The sequence below is a fragment of the Papilio xuthus genome, unplaced genomic scaffold (genome assembly GCF_000836235.2).
Source record: "Papilio xuthus unplaced genomic scaffold, Pxut_1.1 DF828780.1, whole genome shotgun sequence".
Taxonomy (NCBI): Eukaryota; Metazoa; Arthropoda; class Insecta; order Lepidoptera; family Papilionidae; genus Papilio; species Papilio xuthus.
The window spans coordinates 4,048,678-4,064,650 of record NW_013529869.1 but is presented as its reverse complement, the minus strand read 5'-3'; the positions used below and the strand labels follow the sequence as shown (position 1 = coordinate 4,064,650).

General features: G+C 33.7%; 3 protein-coding genes across 3 annotated transcripts; all 3 read left to right on the top strand.

Moving 5' to 3' along the window:
• Window positions 1–49: 49 nt before the first annotated feature.
• Window positions 50–2,437, top strand: LOC106128300 (leukocyte surface antigen CD53). The gene is made up of 5 exons (XM_013326616.1): window positions 50–198; window positions 354–542; window positions 754–924; window positions 1,551–1,760; window positions 2,124–2,437. Exons 1-5 carry the CDS (start codon window positions 133–135, stop codon window positions 2,193–2,195), a joined length of 708 nt encoding a protein of 235 aa, XP_013182070.1. The 5' UTR covers window positions 50–132; the 3' UTR covers window positions 2,196–2,437.
• Window positions 2,438–2,875: 438 nt separating this feature from the next.
• On the top strand, window positions 2,876–6,983 carry LOC106128578 (tetraspanin-4). Its single transcript, XM_013327040.1, has 6 exons — window positions 2,876–3,009; window positions 3,512–3,780; window positions 3,872–4,060; window positions 5,477–5,653; window positions 6,000–6,230; window positions 6,647–6,983. Exons 2-6 carry the CDS (start codon window positions 3,718–3,720, stop codon window positions 6,710–6,712), a joined length of 726 nt encoding a protein of 241 aa, XP_013182494.1. The 5' UTR covers window positions 2,876–3,009; window positions 3,512–3,717; the 3' UTR covers window positions 6,713–6,983.
• Window positions 6,984–8,565: 1,582 nt separating this feature from the next.
• LOC106128543 (CD63 antigen) lies at window positions 8,566–13,966 on the top strand. The gene is made up of 5 exons (XM_013326979.1): window positions 8,566–8,909; window positions 11,987–12,175; window positions 12,384–12,554; window positions 13,070–13,327; window positions 13,547–13,966. Exons 1-5 carry the CDS (start codon window positions 8,838–8,840, stop codon window positions 13,727–13,729), a joined length of 873 nt encoding a protein of 290 aa, XP_013182433.1. The 5' UTR covers window positions 8,566–8,837; the 3' UTR covers window positions 13,730–13,966.
• Window positions 13,967–15,973: the final 2,007 nt, after the last annotated feature.

Below are 15,973 nucleotides of genomic sequence, written 5' to 3'. Positions count from 1 at the left end.
AGAATATGTCGAGATAACCAAGATATTGATGATACTAGATTGATAAAAACCATTTCAATAGCGAACTTCTATTTTTAACTCGTTTAGTACGTTAAAAATCATTTAGCTTAACGGAATTATTTGACAAAAAAAATGAAAGTGCCTAAAGTATTAAAGTCCGTGAGGTATACATTAGCTGGTGTAAATACTATTTACTGGGTAAGAGAGTTTTTAGGAAACTCAAAAATCTATCTTGCTAGATTTTTTAGAATAAAAGCGGTACGAGCTGAGTGGCTAAAATCTTAGTCAGTACTTACTTAAAATCAATTGAAAAAGAATAACCGATATAGGATGTCTTAAAATATTTATTTCAGCTAACGGGAGTTCTTCTTTTAATCGTTGGAATAGTAGCGGTTGTTGAGTACTCATACTACAACACGTTACTGACTAAACGGTTTATCACACTGCCAGGATTTGTCATTGCTACCGGCGTGATCATAATCCTGACCTCACTTCTAGGATTTTATGGCGCTGTTTCTGAAAACTTTTATTTTATTGCTGCGGTAGGTGTTTCTTTTACACACTGAATTAAGAGTATCGCTGGAGTTAGTATTTCTGGTGATAATGTTGATTAATTTGTTTCCAATATTTTTTTAGTTAACTACATGCAATGAAAGCTAAAATGTCGAAAGTTGTATTTTATAGTCGTAGTTTATTGGTCGTATAGTTTCTTAGCATCATTTCTTGTTGTTAAAATTTTAATAATGTTTTCAGTATGTAGTACTTTTGCTGACGACTTTGGTGTTTGAAATCGCGATGACGGTTGTAGCATTCGGATTAAAAAATGATGCCGTTTCGGAAATCCGAGCTCCGATGATACAGAGCGTGCAGTTTTACGAAACACGGCGAGACATCGCTAAACTATGGGACGATTTGCAAATGGAAGTAAGTTTTCTACTTGAGATTAAAGTATTATGAGTAATTAATTATTCGCTATTAAATTAAAATTTAAAACGAGGGAAGTAAGGTTTTTGGAACAGCTTTCTTGTGTTATACACATTTTTTGCTGCGTTTATTATTTTTTGGTTTTCAGCGCGAAGAGACTTTTAATTTTTTTTTTATTTCATAAGGTGGCAAACGAGCGAGCGGCCACCTGAAATCGCTGAAATAGCGAAGTGACCGTTGTCCATAGACATACGCAATTGCATATGCGTTGCCTACTTTTAATCAACGTAGGAGAGGATGCGCAGAAAGAAAATATTTTCCCTTCCTATGCATCCTCTCATCCGCAAAGTCCACTTCCACTTCCCATCCTTTCCTTATAAGGAAAAGGGTGTGAAGGGAAAGAGGACTAAATTAGGCCTCCGGGACGCACACTCATCAGACTGTAGGCGGAATTGCTTCCACTTGACGCCTGTCTTCTGTGTGGTCGTGGTATTTCACCGGGCGAGTCGGGCCAATTCGTGCGAACATGTTAAAGCGTGCTCTACCACTGTTACAACTCGCGCGGACTCTAGAGTTCAGGGGTATTTAGTATTCTACCATAGTTTTAAATCTGTTTGTGCCGTTAGTTCGAATGTTGCGGTGTGGCCGGTCGCAACGACTGGGCGCGGGATCGCATCCCGGTTAGCTGCTGCCACATCGACTACGGCACGGTCTCGCCGTTCGTCTGCACTACAGCCAACTCTTACCTCGTTGGCTGCGCGAGCGCGCTCGGCGAATGGTTGAGTTACTACGCATATGTCATCGGTGTTGTTGCGGCAGTAGTCACCGGTGTTCAGGTTGGTGTCATACAATCATCTTTAGCTTGGATTTGACGAGACGTAAAGAAAGCAATTTTACTTACTCGTGCGCGCGCTTTTCTCCAGCCGTATTTCATTCGTCTGGCATCACCACGAGTTGTCATAAACTATAATTTTTTTAATGAAATATTTTTTTTTAATATTATGGCTGTGAAAACTTGTGATAATTCACCTAGATTAAGGGTAAAGACATGTATAGGGGTGACACTTTTTACTTTGATGCTATCGTGCACGCAATATAATATTTTTTTTGAAGTAATGTTGGATATGTACGTCCACACTAAGGGGTTCGAATGTGGGCTAAATGAGGGGTGAGTTAGTACATGATATATTTTTTTCAAGCTGCTGATCACTGTCGCATCCGGCTGGTTGGCGTGGAGGTCCAAGTACGAGGAAGTCGAATTGGAGTCTTAGATTAAGCCAGTGTTTTAAGCATTTTAGCTAAATTAGGATTACGATGGTCAGTGGTCGTACTGAGTTGTTATATTTGTAGATATTATATAGTCTTTCATTGTATTTAATGTTAACATCGAATATGTATGTATATATGTACTTTGGACCGATCTATATTCAGTTTTACAAGTTTTATTATTATTTTCGAATTTAATTAGAAATAGAGTCAATAGGATTGAATGTTGTGAAAGCAGAAAATCTTGTTACTACAATTTATAGTTCCTTTGTTTTCGTTAAAATAAATATTTTAAAGAAAATATTGTTTTTATTTTAATTTTATTTTTAACACTAAATGGAGATAGAAAAGAAGAATTAAAAAAAAATCTAATACCTAAGTTTATAGACAAACAAAAAATTAAATAAATAAGTTATGAAAATCTATTATAAGATAAATTGACAAAAATCATGACTAATTTTTAAGGTTCCAAAAAAGATTTAATTAAGTGTCTTCATAGCAATTATTACGTTTGAGTAACATTCATTGATGCGTTTCAATATTTTGTATGCAGGGCTGTATTTACATCGAACAGTCATTTAACAAAGGCATTCGCTAAACGAGTGAGCAATCCTGCCTTTATGTGGTAACCAATTAGTGTAATAAAAACTTGGCAGATAGCTATGTAAATTAGACCTTATTGTTCACCGAATGTATATTTCTTATCATTACACTACTGGATGTGGTGTGTACCTCCATCCTTTTGGAATTAAAAAATCATAATTCAGTGGTGTTTTTACAGTGAAAAAATTTACAATAAGTTTACAACAATTCTAATTAGTAAGTTTCGTGCATTTTAATTTATAAGTAGGCTAGCTTTTGCCCTAGACTCCGTCCCCGTGAAATAAAAAAAAACTTATTAGCCCATGTGTTCTTCTAGACTATGTTCTACATGTGTGTCAAATTTAATCAAGATTCGTTGAGCTGTTCTGGGGATACCTTCTAACAAACATGCATTGCCATGCCATCTAATTTTTCGCATTTAATAGTAAGATTGTCGGAATTATGTGGAACGCAAAATATGGAAAAGTTGTAATTTAGCGCTATTGTAGCTACCTCGTAGATCGTAGCTAACTGTTCTTATTTTTATATAAGTTACTAAATGTAATTTAACAATTTTGCCTAAAAAATGCAACATAATGTGCTATAATTAAGTTTCGATTTAATGGAATAGAAACTAAGAAACATAATGACAACATAAATCAAAATTAATTACACTTGCATTTGTTAATTGCAGTAATAATTAATAAATGAGGTAATATAGTTTTCTTTGGTTTCCAAGTACTAGAGGCATCATATGACGTGAGGTATGGTGGTAATTGTGGAAACTCAATCGAGGCAACGGCAGCGGCGGGCAAGATAAATCCGCTTGTTTTCCTTATCAAGATTACTGTACTGATAAAAATATTCGAACTACACAATACGACATTAACTTGTCACGAGGACGTATAGCGCGATCGTTGCGTTGTGTCGGGAAAATAAATCAAAATGTGGTCGAAAATATTCACAACTGTCAAATACACGCTGGTGACAGTAAACTTTCTTTTTTTGGTAAGTTGTTTTGTGCCAGTGCGTTCGATTTTCGAATTTATAAAATTAATAAAAAAAATGCAAGTGATATTGAAAGTGATTTATGTTTCAGATAACGGGTATTGTTATATTATCTGTGGGTAGTTCTGTGCAATCCGCCTACAATGGTTACCATGAATTCCTTTCGGAGAGATTTTTCTCATTGCCTGCTTTTTGCATTGCGACGGGAGTTATCATATTCATAATCTCCTTCTTTGGATTCTATGGAGCTTATATGGAGAATTATTACATGAATATGGCGGTAAGTACCTTATTACCCAAGAAATACAAGGACGTAATATTTATTTACCTGTGATGTTTCGTAGCCACCTGTATAATCTATTTTTATCATACATTATGACAGCGCGCGTTTTCAATGACAATACAGACTCGCTTGAAGCGGTTAATTTGAACATGGATTATGGTTACATTTAATTTTGTTACATAGAAATAAAGAGATTGTTTACTAAACTGTGAACATGTGATGTAAAGTAAAAATAGTTATTTAACCTCCAAAAATTAGATGAAAAAGATGAATCGTATCATATGTTCTTAGATGAAAAATATCTTAATTACTTGTAGTAATGAAGTTAAGTACATATTTTATTGTTTAAAAAAAAATTTAATAACATAAATCATTAAACTTGATTAGACTTGAAGACATTTTTTAGGTAAAAATAACACCACGTATGAAAATTAGAAATAGAGACAAGATGTAGATAGAATAAAATGATTTGGAAGAACAGTTGTATTTTTCGTAATTGTGCAGGTTTGTTATGTTTTAAATGATACGTAGTGGCCAGTGGAGATGTTTCACCTGTTGGTGAAACACTAATCGATATTCATGAAGGCCCCTACTTGGAAGGATAAATTGACGTCGCGACGGCAACTTGTTCCAATCCTTTGCAGTACGCACAAGGAACGATAAATCAAACCTTTGTAACTTGATGTAACTTTTTCCATTGGATGGGTCGGATTTAGGATTTCGTGTGCCTATTATGCCTTAGGTATGCTCGTATGTCATGTGTAGTTAGGTTCAATTTTCACCGACATGATTTTATAAGCTTCGTGTCTATGGCTAGGGTTAATTATTTCTTGTTAAGATTAATCTAAGTGGCTTGTTATAATAGAAGCTCTTAAAAGTAAATAAGTACTATCAGAACCAACTTACGTATGAAATGCAAATTTTGAACAAATAAATATGTGAAAGAGATTAGTCGCTATCGGTTGCTCATAATTTATGCAAGCTGTTTGTTCGTCGTTTATCATTTAAGACTTTGATTCGGCGTATTTTCTGTTTTGTATCAAATTTTCACTACTGTTCAAAGTTCTCTATCACACAATATAAAGCCATACCAATATATGCGAAGCCCTTGAATAAAACAGAATGCGATGGACTTAAACATATTATAGTTAGATTAGATTTTTTTTTTAATTTCTTGCAACTTTTCAAATAAGATCTTATATCATACAGGCCAATATTTATAAAGGTATTTTGATTATTTGCTTTCGAAATTCCTATTATTGTCTATCAAATTGTATTCTGGAAATTAAAATAATAAAACAACTCCCATATCTATACATTTTTCATTTTTTTACGTACAAACTTTTCCATTTCACGATTATTCTATAGAGATTTCTGGCAAAATTCATTAATTTAAGATCTTCTTTATTTCAGTTTGCAGGTTCAATGATCCTGATGTTCATATTCCAACTGTCAGCTTGCATCGCTGGGTATGCACTGAAGGGCAACACGGTGGCGCTAGTGCAGCAATCACTGATGGGCACAATGGACTTGTACGGTGCCAATAAAAACCTCGGCGTCACAAAACTGTGGGATGAAATGCAAGAAGATGTATGTATTGTGTACAAAAAATTTAAACAATTTGTTTTTACTAAAACATGGCTGGTTAATTAAACTGTGCCACTGATTGTTTTGTTTTCTCAAAAAATACGTACAAAATTCATCAGCTCTTTGAACATATCCTATCCTTAACATGTTACTTTCATGCTTCTTTTTATCTGACTTCTTACTAATATTATAAATGCGAATGTTTGGATGAATAGATGGATGTTTGTTTAAAGGTATATATCTCCAGAACGGCTGCATGAATCTCGCTGAAATTTGGCATAGATATAGTGTAGTAACATAGCATAGAAAAACACATACTAATTGAGCATTTTTTTTTCTCTTTTTTCAGTTCTCATGTTGCGGTGTTGCGAATGCCAGTGACTGGCTACTCCCCCTGGGCACGACAGAGACACTCGGCGTGCCAGTCAGCTGCTGCGACCACGTGTACGGCACGATCCAAACATTCGTGTGCAACGTCACCGTCGCATATAACGTAGGCTGTACCGACGCATTTGGCTCCTGGGTTCAATCCCACGCCGCTGCGATCGGCATCACTGGAATCTTCATGGTTTTGTTACAGGTGTGTGTAAAGAATAGATTGTTTATTGATTTAAAAGAATTGTAACAACAAATGAAAAGACTGAAAGTGTCAAAAGTCTGTACGTATAGAAAGCAATTCCGCGTATCGTTTGACAAGTGTGTATGCAGGAGGCTAAACTCTAGCTATCTTCCCCTTTACACCACTTTTTTTCTTTCAAAACGAGAAGGATGCGTAGGAAAGGCTACATTTGTTCGGGGAGGGGATGTAGTAAGGTTGTTTGGGATGTTCTCTTTTTGTACGTCACCCCCTCTTTTCAATTACACGCAACGCTAAAAGCAACACTTCTGCTACTTTCAGATGGGCGGCGGTCACTTCTCTATTTTAGCAAAATCATGTGTCTTTTTGACGTCTTTTACTATAAATTGTATGTAATAATATCAATATTTGTTTTTCAGGCGTTGGCGGTAGCGGGGGCGGTATGGCTGGCCAAGATATCTAGGCAGGAACACGCCTTCCCTTAAAAATAGCTTAAACAATAGAAAATTGTTATTAATTTATGTTGTTTAGGAAATATTGAAATGTAAATTCAGGAATGCACGTCCGAGAGGAGTGTGGTTGTTAATTTATTGAATTAATATTATTTTAGTAATCTTTAATAAAACAAAATCTTTTTTTTAACCACTCAACATTAAATTAGGATGACATAGAAATAGATACCTGGGTTATTTTTTTTTTAGCGTTAATGGCTGCATAGTAGAATTATCTCCAGAATTATATTGCTACTGATGCCGTTATAAATATGAGTTAATTTTTTTTAATTACATAACTATTCCATATGTTGAAAGATATAAGGGGCCAGTTTAAAAGAGTTTAAACATAATAATTAATAGTTACTTTTTAATATTTATTTCATATACTAGTAATGAAAGTATTATGAAATCACATCAAAACTTTTTTAATTTTCGAATGTTTTTAGTCTCTTTTCATAAAAAATAAAGTTATATAGTGTCCAATAGTTAATGATTGTTTTAACAGATGTCGCTCTGAAGTTATTTTTTTTAATTACAAGAGCTTTGACTATATTCTTATTTATGTGCAATAAATATTTAAAACTTCAAAGTATCTGTCAATTTATTTGAAACCTTCCTTATAAGTTAACTGACCGTATCCATCATCCATCCATCGTAATCCTATTTATTTTTAACTTCTATAGTTAAGTGGATTAAAGTAGCTTAACTAAAATAAAGGTCTTGCACGATTCACATAATTATTGATTTTTAAGATTGTTGAAACACGATGTATTCTACATTTTATACTGTTTGAAAAAGATATATACTATGTTTACAAAGGCTGATATAAAAGAGGTTTTAATTAGATGTAATAAATCCATCCACTGCCATTTTTGTAATTGACTTTTTTGGCCGTGGAAACACTAGGATACAGGTACAAATCTTTATAGTTGATATATAAATACGGCTAAACATTCACGTATATTCGTCCGGTGGCGGCACCGACTAGTTTAGAGCCCATCGGGGGCCCTTCATCAGGATGAGTGGTACCGGTATTTTTTCGTGGACGCGGCCGTTTCACTGAGTGCAGTGAGCGACGGGCCGCGTCCGCGTACCAATACCAGTACCACTCATCCTGACGAAGGGCCCCCGATGGGCTCTAAACTAGTAGGTGGCGCTACGTGAGTGTTTAGCCGTGTTTATATATCTTTATAGTTATTTATTATATTCATCATCAAGCACTCACTTATATTTCATACAATAGAAACCTACAATATAAATGAGAAAAAATTAAATTTATGCGATCGTCTTAAGCATTTTATTAAAAGAGTCAGTTAGTCATATTGATTTCGTAAGACATAAACAAAAAAAGTTTGCAAATCACCAGCTAAACTTTATTTGTTTTATTAAAATATATTTTGATCTCGTAAAAGATTTTAAAACAAAAGAATGTGTTTTAATAGTAAAAAAGACAAAAGTGTTTTAAAATCTTTTATTTTGTAAATATATGTTTTGAAATCATTACGACTTTTGTTGTGTGAAGTAACATTATTAATTCCATTGTAGAGCCATCTTAATTTATCTTTTTTAATGTTAACTAATGTTTTTTTCTTCTAAAATAAGCTATTCCACATGATTTTACACGAATAAATTATTGTGAAATAAGTGTTTCGTATCGGAATTTAGTCTACATCCAAAAGAATAATAGTAAAATTACTAAAACAAGGTCTATCTCGAGGATTGCGACTTTTCCAGTAGAAGGAATCATTGTAATTGCATAATGTATGCAAAAACCGTGTCGCATCCACAAGCGCAATCATGTTGATTAAATACGTATAAACACAAGTATCTCTGCTTGCTAAAAATAGTCAGACCGAACGCAAACGTACACGTAAACGCAAGTCCTAAAGTGTACGTAAAACGACGCGTATTTACATTACCATTTAGCTTTATATGTAGTTGTTAATTGGTTAAAGAAAAATTGTTTTTCATAGCATTGTGTAGTCTGGCTTCGAGAGTCGCGCGGGCGATACCTTATCATTGCTGATAAAGAGTTTCGCCCTGAAAACTATTTTACCGCGTTAGTATTGTTTCACGAGCCACGAAGAGTACATACCGTGTTTTATATAGTGTAAATATGGCGAATAACCTTGAAGTGGGAATGAGGTGCATTAAATATATGCTCTTATGTGTTACGGCTATATTTGTGGTAAGTTTTTTCATGTTTTTCTTTTATTCTCGAAATTATGCGTCATATACTTATCAAGATATAGTCTGATTATGTGTTTACTGATTTTAGTAGGTTTCTTTATCGACAGCAATTCCGTGAAGTAACTAAGGAATCATATCCTATTTTGAAGTCTTACCTATTTTTAAAGACTATTTTCTAATATCAAGACTTTCTAGACTTCATGACGTCATGTATTTGGTGTAAAATTAAAGGCTTTCGGAACACAATTTCGGAACAGTTTCCGTAGTTTTTAATGAGAAACATAAACGGAATTAAAATTACGTAGTTGTTATGAAACCACACACTTTTAAAGGTTATATTGTTATTTGGTAACCAAATAAGTGTGTTATCAAAAAAAAAACCATTTGGAATAACATGAAATAATAATGATAATTATATTATTTGATACTTATTAAGGATAAATCGACAAATAATGCGATGTTAAAATATATAAATAAGTACCATGTTTATGGTCTTATTGGATTTCCCAAAAATAGGTACTCAACGTAATTTTTTTCCTGACAATCTTATTTTTGGTTCGACTGTACTTTTTATAAAAGAATAAGAAATGTTATCTTTACAATTTACTATCTTATCTTGTACTGATTGGGGTATGACTTGGGTAATTAACAATTTGTTAGTATTTTAATGCATTAAACATGTTTTAAATATATAACGGTTTATTCTACAAAGATAATGGCCTCCAGTCACCTTTATTCGTTTTTAATTTGTCGTTCCATTTTACCTGTTTGTGATAAAAGACTTTAATTAAAGTCTAAGACTAAACATTAATTAATGTTGTTCGTTACTGTCGACTTCAATGTAAAACACTAATGTTTTCAATCTTACTTTTTACTTCTTACAAATATTATAAATGCGATTGTCTAAATGGGTGAATGTTTGTTAGAAGTTATCTTCAGTATAGCTAAACAGATCTCGCTTAAATTTGGCATAAATGTACAGCAACTGGAAGAATACATAGGCTACTAAGTAATTTAATACCGCGCAGACGGAGTCGCGGGCGACAGCTAGTATTAACTAAAATAAATTAAAGTTTGTTTCATAGTGTAATATTTAAAACAAACATATCCTTTGATAAGGTAATTTCCATAGAAAACCATATCATATGAATTTATCTCGTTTATACAAAAATCCATTATCTTAATATACGGCTGTATGAATCCAATATTTGCACTTTTATGGTTAACCAGATAAGGCATAAAAGTTACAAAGCATCATTTGTATGGTAAATGAACAGTTACGGTACACTTACATATACGAGTAGGAAGCAATGACGCAGTTGAAACTACGTAGAGGCTTAAAACAGTCATCGCACACAACACTTGGATTAACTTCACGTAACTTAACAAGTAGTAGATGCCATAACACCAATCTCTTGCTGAATAAACTGCCTCGATCCAGGAAATACATCCTCTTTAATGAATACAGGCGTTCTATAACTACGTCTCGTCTATTGAATCAGTTAACGAAGGCCTATACTCATTTTACATTCTATTTGAAAGGATAAGGAAGAGGAAAATAAGAGGAAAGGGATACTAATACTTTCGGTATACGTAATAAGACCACAAGTACCTTTTTTGTTATCGGGGATGGGGGGTGAATCTTCGAAAAGATGCCCTGAAGACCAGGTAGGTATGGTTGGACACACTCGTTGGCCTGCCTCGAGCACTGGAACGAGAGCACAAGTACCTAGTGACCTTTGCACGGTAACTACGATAAAGGAGGATAGAAAATTGTATTAACTATTATATTACTTGCTTGTAATTCCATACAATTGTCTTAACCAGGTAGCGTGACCTTGAATGTTGGCAAGGTCACAGCGGTCGTGCGGTCATTCTTTACTAGCGGTGGTATCGATTTTTCACACCGTTTACAATATCTGCCTCGTTATTGCAATACTTCATAATTAACATTTATAAAGGCCAATAACAAGATGTAAACTATCTTATATAACTTTCTTATCCTCAGTACTTATATGATTTTCTTTGCACTTCTTAAACAGCAATATTTCAATGTTCCACTAAAGTCTTAAAGATAAAGTCAATTGCACAAAAATATATTTTACATAAACAAAGATGACAGTATGTTTTTGTTCATTCGCTTCACAGTTGAAAAATCACAGTAAACTGTTTATCGCCATTACTAATTTTGGAACGAACAAATAATTCTAGTTAATAAGAAATCTTTTGTTAAATAATTATATAAAACACTCATTTACTGCACTTGTTCATTAGTGAGAACACATATAATGCCTCTTTGCAATTGTAATATGAAAAACATTTCGGTAAGTCACATCAAAATATTCCCAAAGTCATGATAAACTATCGAATTTGCCTTATTTATAATGGTTTATAAAAATGTATCTTTTTAAACCTAAAACCTGCTTACTACAGTTTTTACTATAATTGATTCGTAGAAGTCTAAATTTGAAGTAAAAAATCTTATATATAAAATTCTCGTGTCACAATTTTCGTTCCCATACTCCTCCGAAACGGCTTGACCGATTCTCATGAAATTTTGTGAGCATATTGAGTAGGTCTGAGAATCGGCCAACATCTATTTTTAATCACACGCGGACGGAGTCGCGGTCGACAGCTAGTATGATATAATAATGGTTTAAACATAATTCAGGTCAGGACCATGAGTCTTCAATTACTTTAGACATATTTTTCGTATTCAAAGTGCTTTAGTAATTATTCATTTAATTTACAAAGTAATTTGATTCTTAGCCATTTCATCATGACGCATATTACACTCCTAAGTATAATCAATAACTATATTAAACGTTATGTAAATTAGTTTCCTATTAAATACAACTAAACTTTTCGTTAAACGATAATTAGCCTAATTACAATATACAGTTTTGAATGCCGAAACCAAATAACTACTCACAATATCTTGAAAACATTGAGATTATTTTTTTTTGGGTGGGGTTGGTGCGCCAGGTTTTTGTTCCCCGAATCGATCGATTTTTTATGTCGGTTAATCATGTCACCAACACATTATCAGGTTAACATATGTTTATTTGGTTCCAGCTGACATCAGCACTCATAATCTCAGTGGGTACTACGATATACGCGATCTACCACGATGTCTCCTACTTCCTGGACGACCAGCTGTTCTCGCCGGCGACTTTCATCATTGTTATCGGAGTTATCATGCTCTTCGTGTCATTGTTCGGATGCATTGGTGCCCTGAAGGAGAGCACCTGCTTGGTTAACATTGTAAGTGTTACTATATCAAGAATCGTTTAATGGTTAAGGGTTTCCCTTAGTGTAAAACTAATTCAAAAATTGTTACTCAACCGTTTTAAAAAAATCTTTGAATGTTAAAAGCGTTTCTAATATATGTTAATGTAACTTATGGAAATCTATTTACGTACTTTTAATTTTAATTGTCGTGTCTGAATTTTTTGCTCTGCGTATTTTTCAGTTCGCAGTGATCTTGAGCGTGGTACTTGTGCTGGAAGTGGCAGCGGCGATAACCGCGTACGCGATGCGAGCGAAGGTGTCGGAGATGCTCGATGACAACCTCAGGTCGACCCTGCCCTACTACTACGAGAAACCAGAGATCGAGGCCGCGTACGACTTCGCTCAGAGCAGGGTAAGTTGAAGGATTCTATCGATTTATGAAGACCCGTGTTCGTTCATTGATTTTCTGCTTGTCCTTTTAACTTCAAAACATACGATGAAAAAGATTTTGTGCTTGTGGTGTTGAAATTCGTGGATAGAAGATAATATTGTGCTTTTGTTTTTCTTCATTATCTATACAAAAAAATTGCAGATAAGGTTCTCGATATGAAACAAAATAAATATTTCTTTGTGATGTAAATTGTAAAGTTGTTTAGCATTAAAAATTCGTCTGGATGAACAATTGTAGCATTTTTTTTACTTTTTATATTTCAAAATATTGTTTGTACAATGAGTTAACTATTTTGATGTACATAGAATATTTTGGATAAACTGTTTTAATTTTTCACATATGTATTTTAATATTTTGAAACTTTTTTATTCATGTGGCCCACAGTTTATTACGTAATCACTTAGAATAGTAAATATTAGGTCCATTTTCATATTTCGATTCGAATAATATCTTAATTTATTTATTATATTTTTCAGTTGAACTGTTGCGGTGTGGACAGCTACCTCGACTGGGGCGAGGTGGAAACCCCCTCAGGAATCACCGGGATTTCAGTCGCCAACATCACCGTGCCCAACTCCTGCTGCGCCCAGTCCCGGTACACTGAATTCGAGGGTCTGGAGATTGCTGAGTGCACCAAACTGTACGCAAATGGTTGTCTACCCAGAGTCATCTATTTGGTCTATCAAAGCGCAGGCCTTTTGGGTGCAGGAGCTATGACTATAGCGTTCATTCAGGTATATTTTATTTAAAATTCATACTATTTTCTTGACTGAGTTTACATACCATACAAAAAAGGCGACTGAGAACTTGTGGGGTTTTAAAGACGAAAGATCTCAAGGTCATGGCGCTTACCGCAATTACTGAAACATTTGATGATTTAGTTTTAAACGACAAAAGATTTTTATTATTATTGAGTTGATAAAAAAAAACTTATTTACTTTTTAAATTTACAGATCATCGGCATCGTTTTCTCATTCTCGCTGGCCAGTTCCATCCGAAAAGCGAAAACTGAGCGAGAACGCAGACGCTGGGAGATCCAAGAGCGAATGATCAATGCCTACACCTCTCTCAACCCCGACAATGAGAAAGCGGCACCAGTTGTTTACGTTCCTTTCCACGGACAGACTACAGCTTAATTTTATTGTTTTAGTCTATGTAAAAAGAAATTCGTCATAGATTAAACATGATTAAAATTTGTCAAAGCACTCGCAACATAACTTTTGCACAGTAATTGTGGAAAGATATTGTGCAATTAACAACTTTAATATTTAAGTTATAAAGTAGAAATTTATTCTAAGTAAAAACATCTTTACTTATGAACGAGGAAGGAGACAAAGAGTATTTTATTTAGAAAATGTGTAATTTAATTTTTTTTAACAATAAATGCAATTGTAACCTACAAAGTTATTCTAAGCATTAGCTTAATATGTTAAGTACTAAATACGTTATACCTCTTTAAAATAATGTTAAACAATTAATATTATCAAATGTAAAGCATTTTTATTACAATAAATATTTTCGTTAATAAACGAGATATTTGTTTGATTTATTTCATTCTAAGATTAAGATAATTTACCTTGTTTTGCTTATCGTTTCTTTAGCCATAGGGTTTTCCCTGTTTTAAAATATTACAATTCATATAAGCATAATTTTTTGACCATATTTTGAATACTAGAATTCATATGGAAGGTTATATAATATATATGAAAATTAAATAGGACTCAATAGAATAAGGTAAGAGTGAGCAGAGGAAAGTTAATGTAAAAATTTATCACGTGCTGGTAAGTAATAATCAAATCTTTATTGCCCGCTGAATTAATAAGGGAACGATAATATATTTATTATGTACGTGTTTTAGGCAGGGAATATGAAACTGGTGCAAAAAGTGGGCTTGCAAAACATAATAAATGAACGCAGCGAAAAGGCGATTTTCTAGAACCTTTATAAGATGATAAGGGGGCAGACGAGCAGCGGGAACACCGAGGTGTTCATCGACGCCCATGGACATCTGCAACCGTAGATGCGTTTGAGATGGTAAAACGTATTTAATATATTATAGAACGTTTTATAATGAGAGAGTAGGATACATGTGATTATACCAATTTTATATTGAAATATGTACACTGCTGTATTATAGTCTTAATGGCTTTGTACATTTACCTGCGGTCGAAGCGTGATAAGGACGCTACTGATAAGCGATATCAATACAATGTCCTAGATATCACGGAACATTCTGAGCCGCTGAAATAAACTACGATAATACACTCATGCTAATGAGACGTCACGTCATGTTTTTAAAGTTATGCTAATTGATATTTTACATCTCTTTGACAAATGAATATGAGATATATCCGCGAAATTCCTAGTAGGTACTTGTAATGTAACATATTGTCGTCTCTTTTATTCTCTTGGAAATAACAAAGACAATATGATTTTCACGTATTTTACAACACAATATGATTTTTGGGAGAACATTTACATATCAACAAATAGATATCTGCGACCCTAAAACGTAAAGTTCCTTTGGTGTATCACTCGCTTGCGCTATTGCTTGCATCCTCTTTCGTCTGTCAAAAAGGGTTATCTTCTGGTCCATTTGTAGTATCAGAGATTTTATTTTCAGCTGGGATGAGGAAAAACACTTATTAATCTTTAAATTGACCTTCCAGCCTTAGGTATTTTTAATGACACTTCAGGCAAAATCACTTTGTGTCATATCAATTAGTGACTCATGTATTTGTTTTTTGTTCTCTTAATGTTCTTTTCCGTTTTTTTATCATTAAGGATTACCGCCTTGTCGCTGTTTAATTGACTTAAAGATTGCAAATTATTTATACTCTTTATAGACCAATTACACGGAGTTTTGGTCTTGTCCCTTGTTTGTGAATTTCGGCTATAATAAAAGTCCTTTTGGGCACACTAATAAATAATAATTGTTTATTATTTCCCACTCTACATAATATCTTATATAAAATTCATAAACAATTTGCCACTGTTTGTTAACGAAGAGCTCCATCGACAATAAGCAACCTACATACATTCCGTATCTTTATATTGCGCAGGCGCATATAGAAAAGGTTGCTTTGTTTCAAGGAATTTGTAGTCTAGTCTTCCTACATTTATATTACGTGTAGTTTATATAATATGTTATTATTTTTTAATGCACATAGTTTGCATTTGCTGACTTCAAAATTATAAATAAAATTTTTACTCAATTTAACTACGACCAAACTAAACTATACTCTTAGTACACTTTAGTAATAAAGTTAAAAGCATATTCTATCGTACGGTTTCATGGGAAACCGAAATGTTTACACAATAAGGTTGTATATGGCCTCGTTAATTTTAAAGATTAATGAGTATCGAGCAAGTGTCGCAGT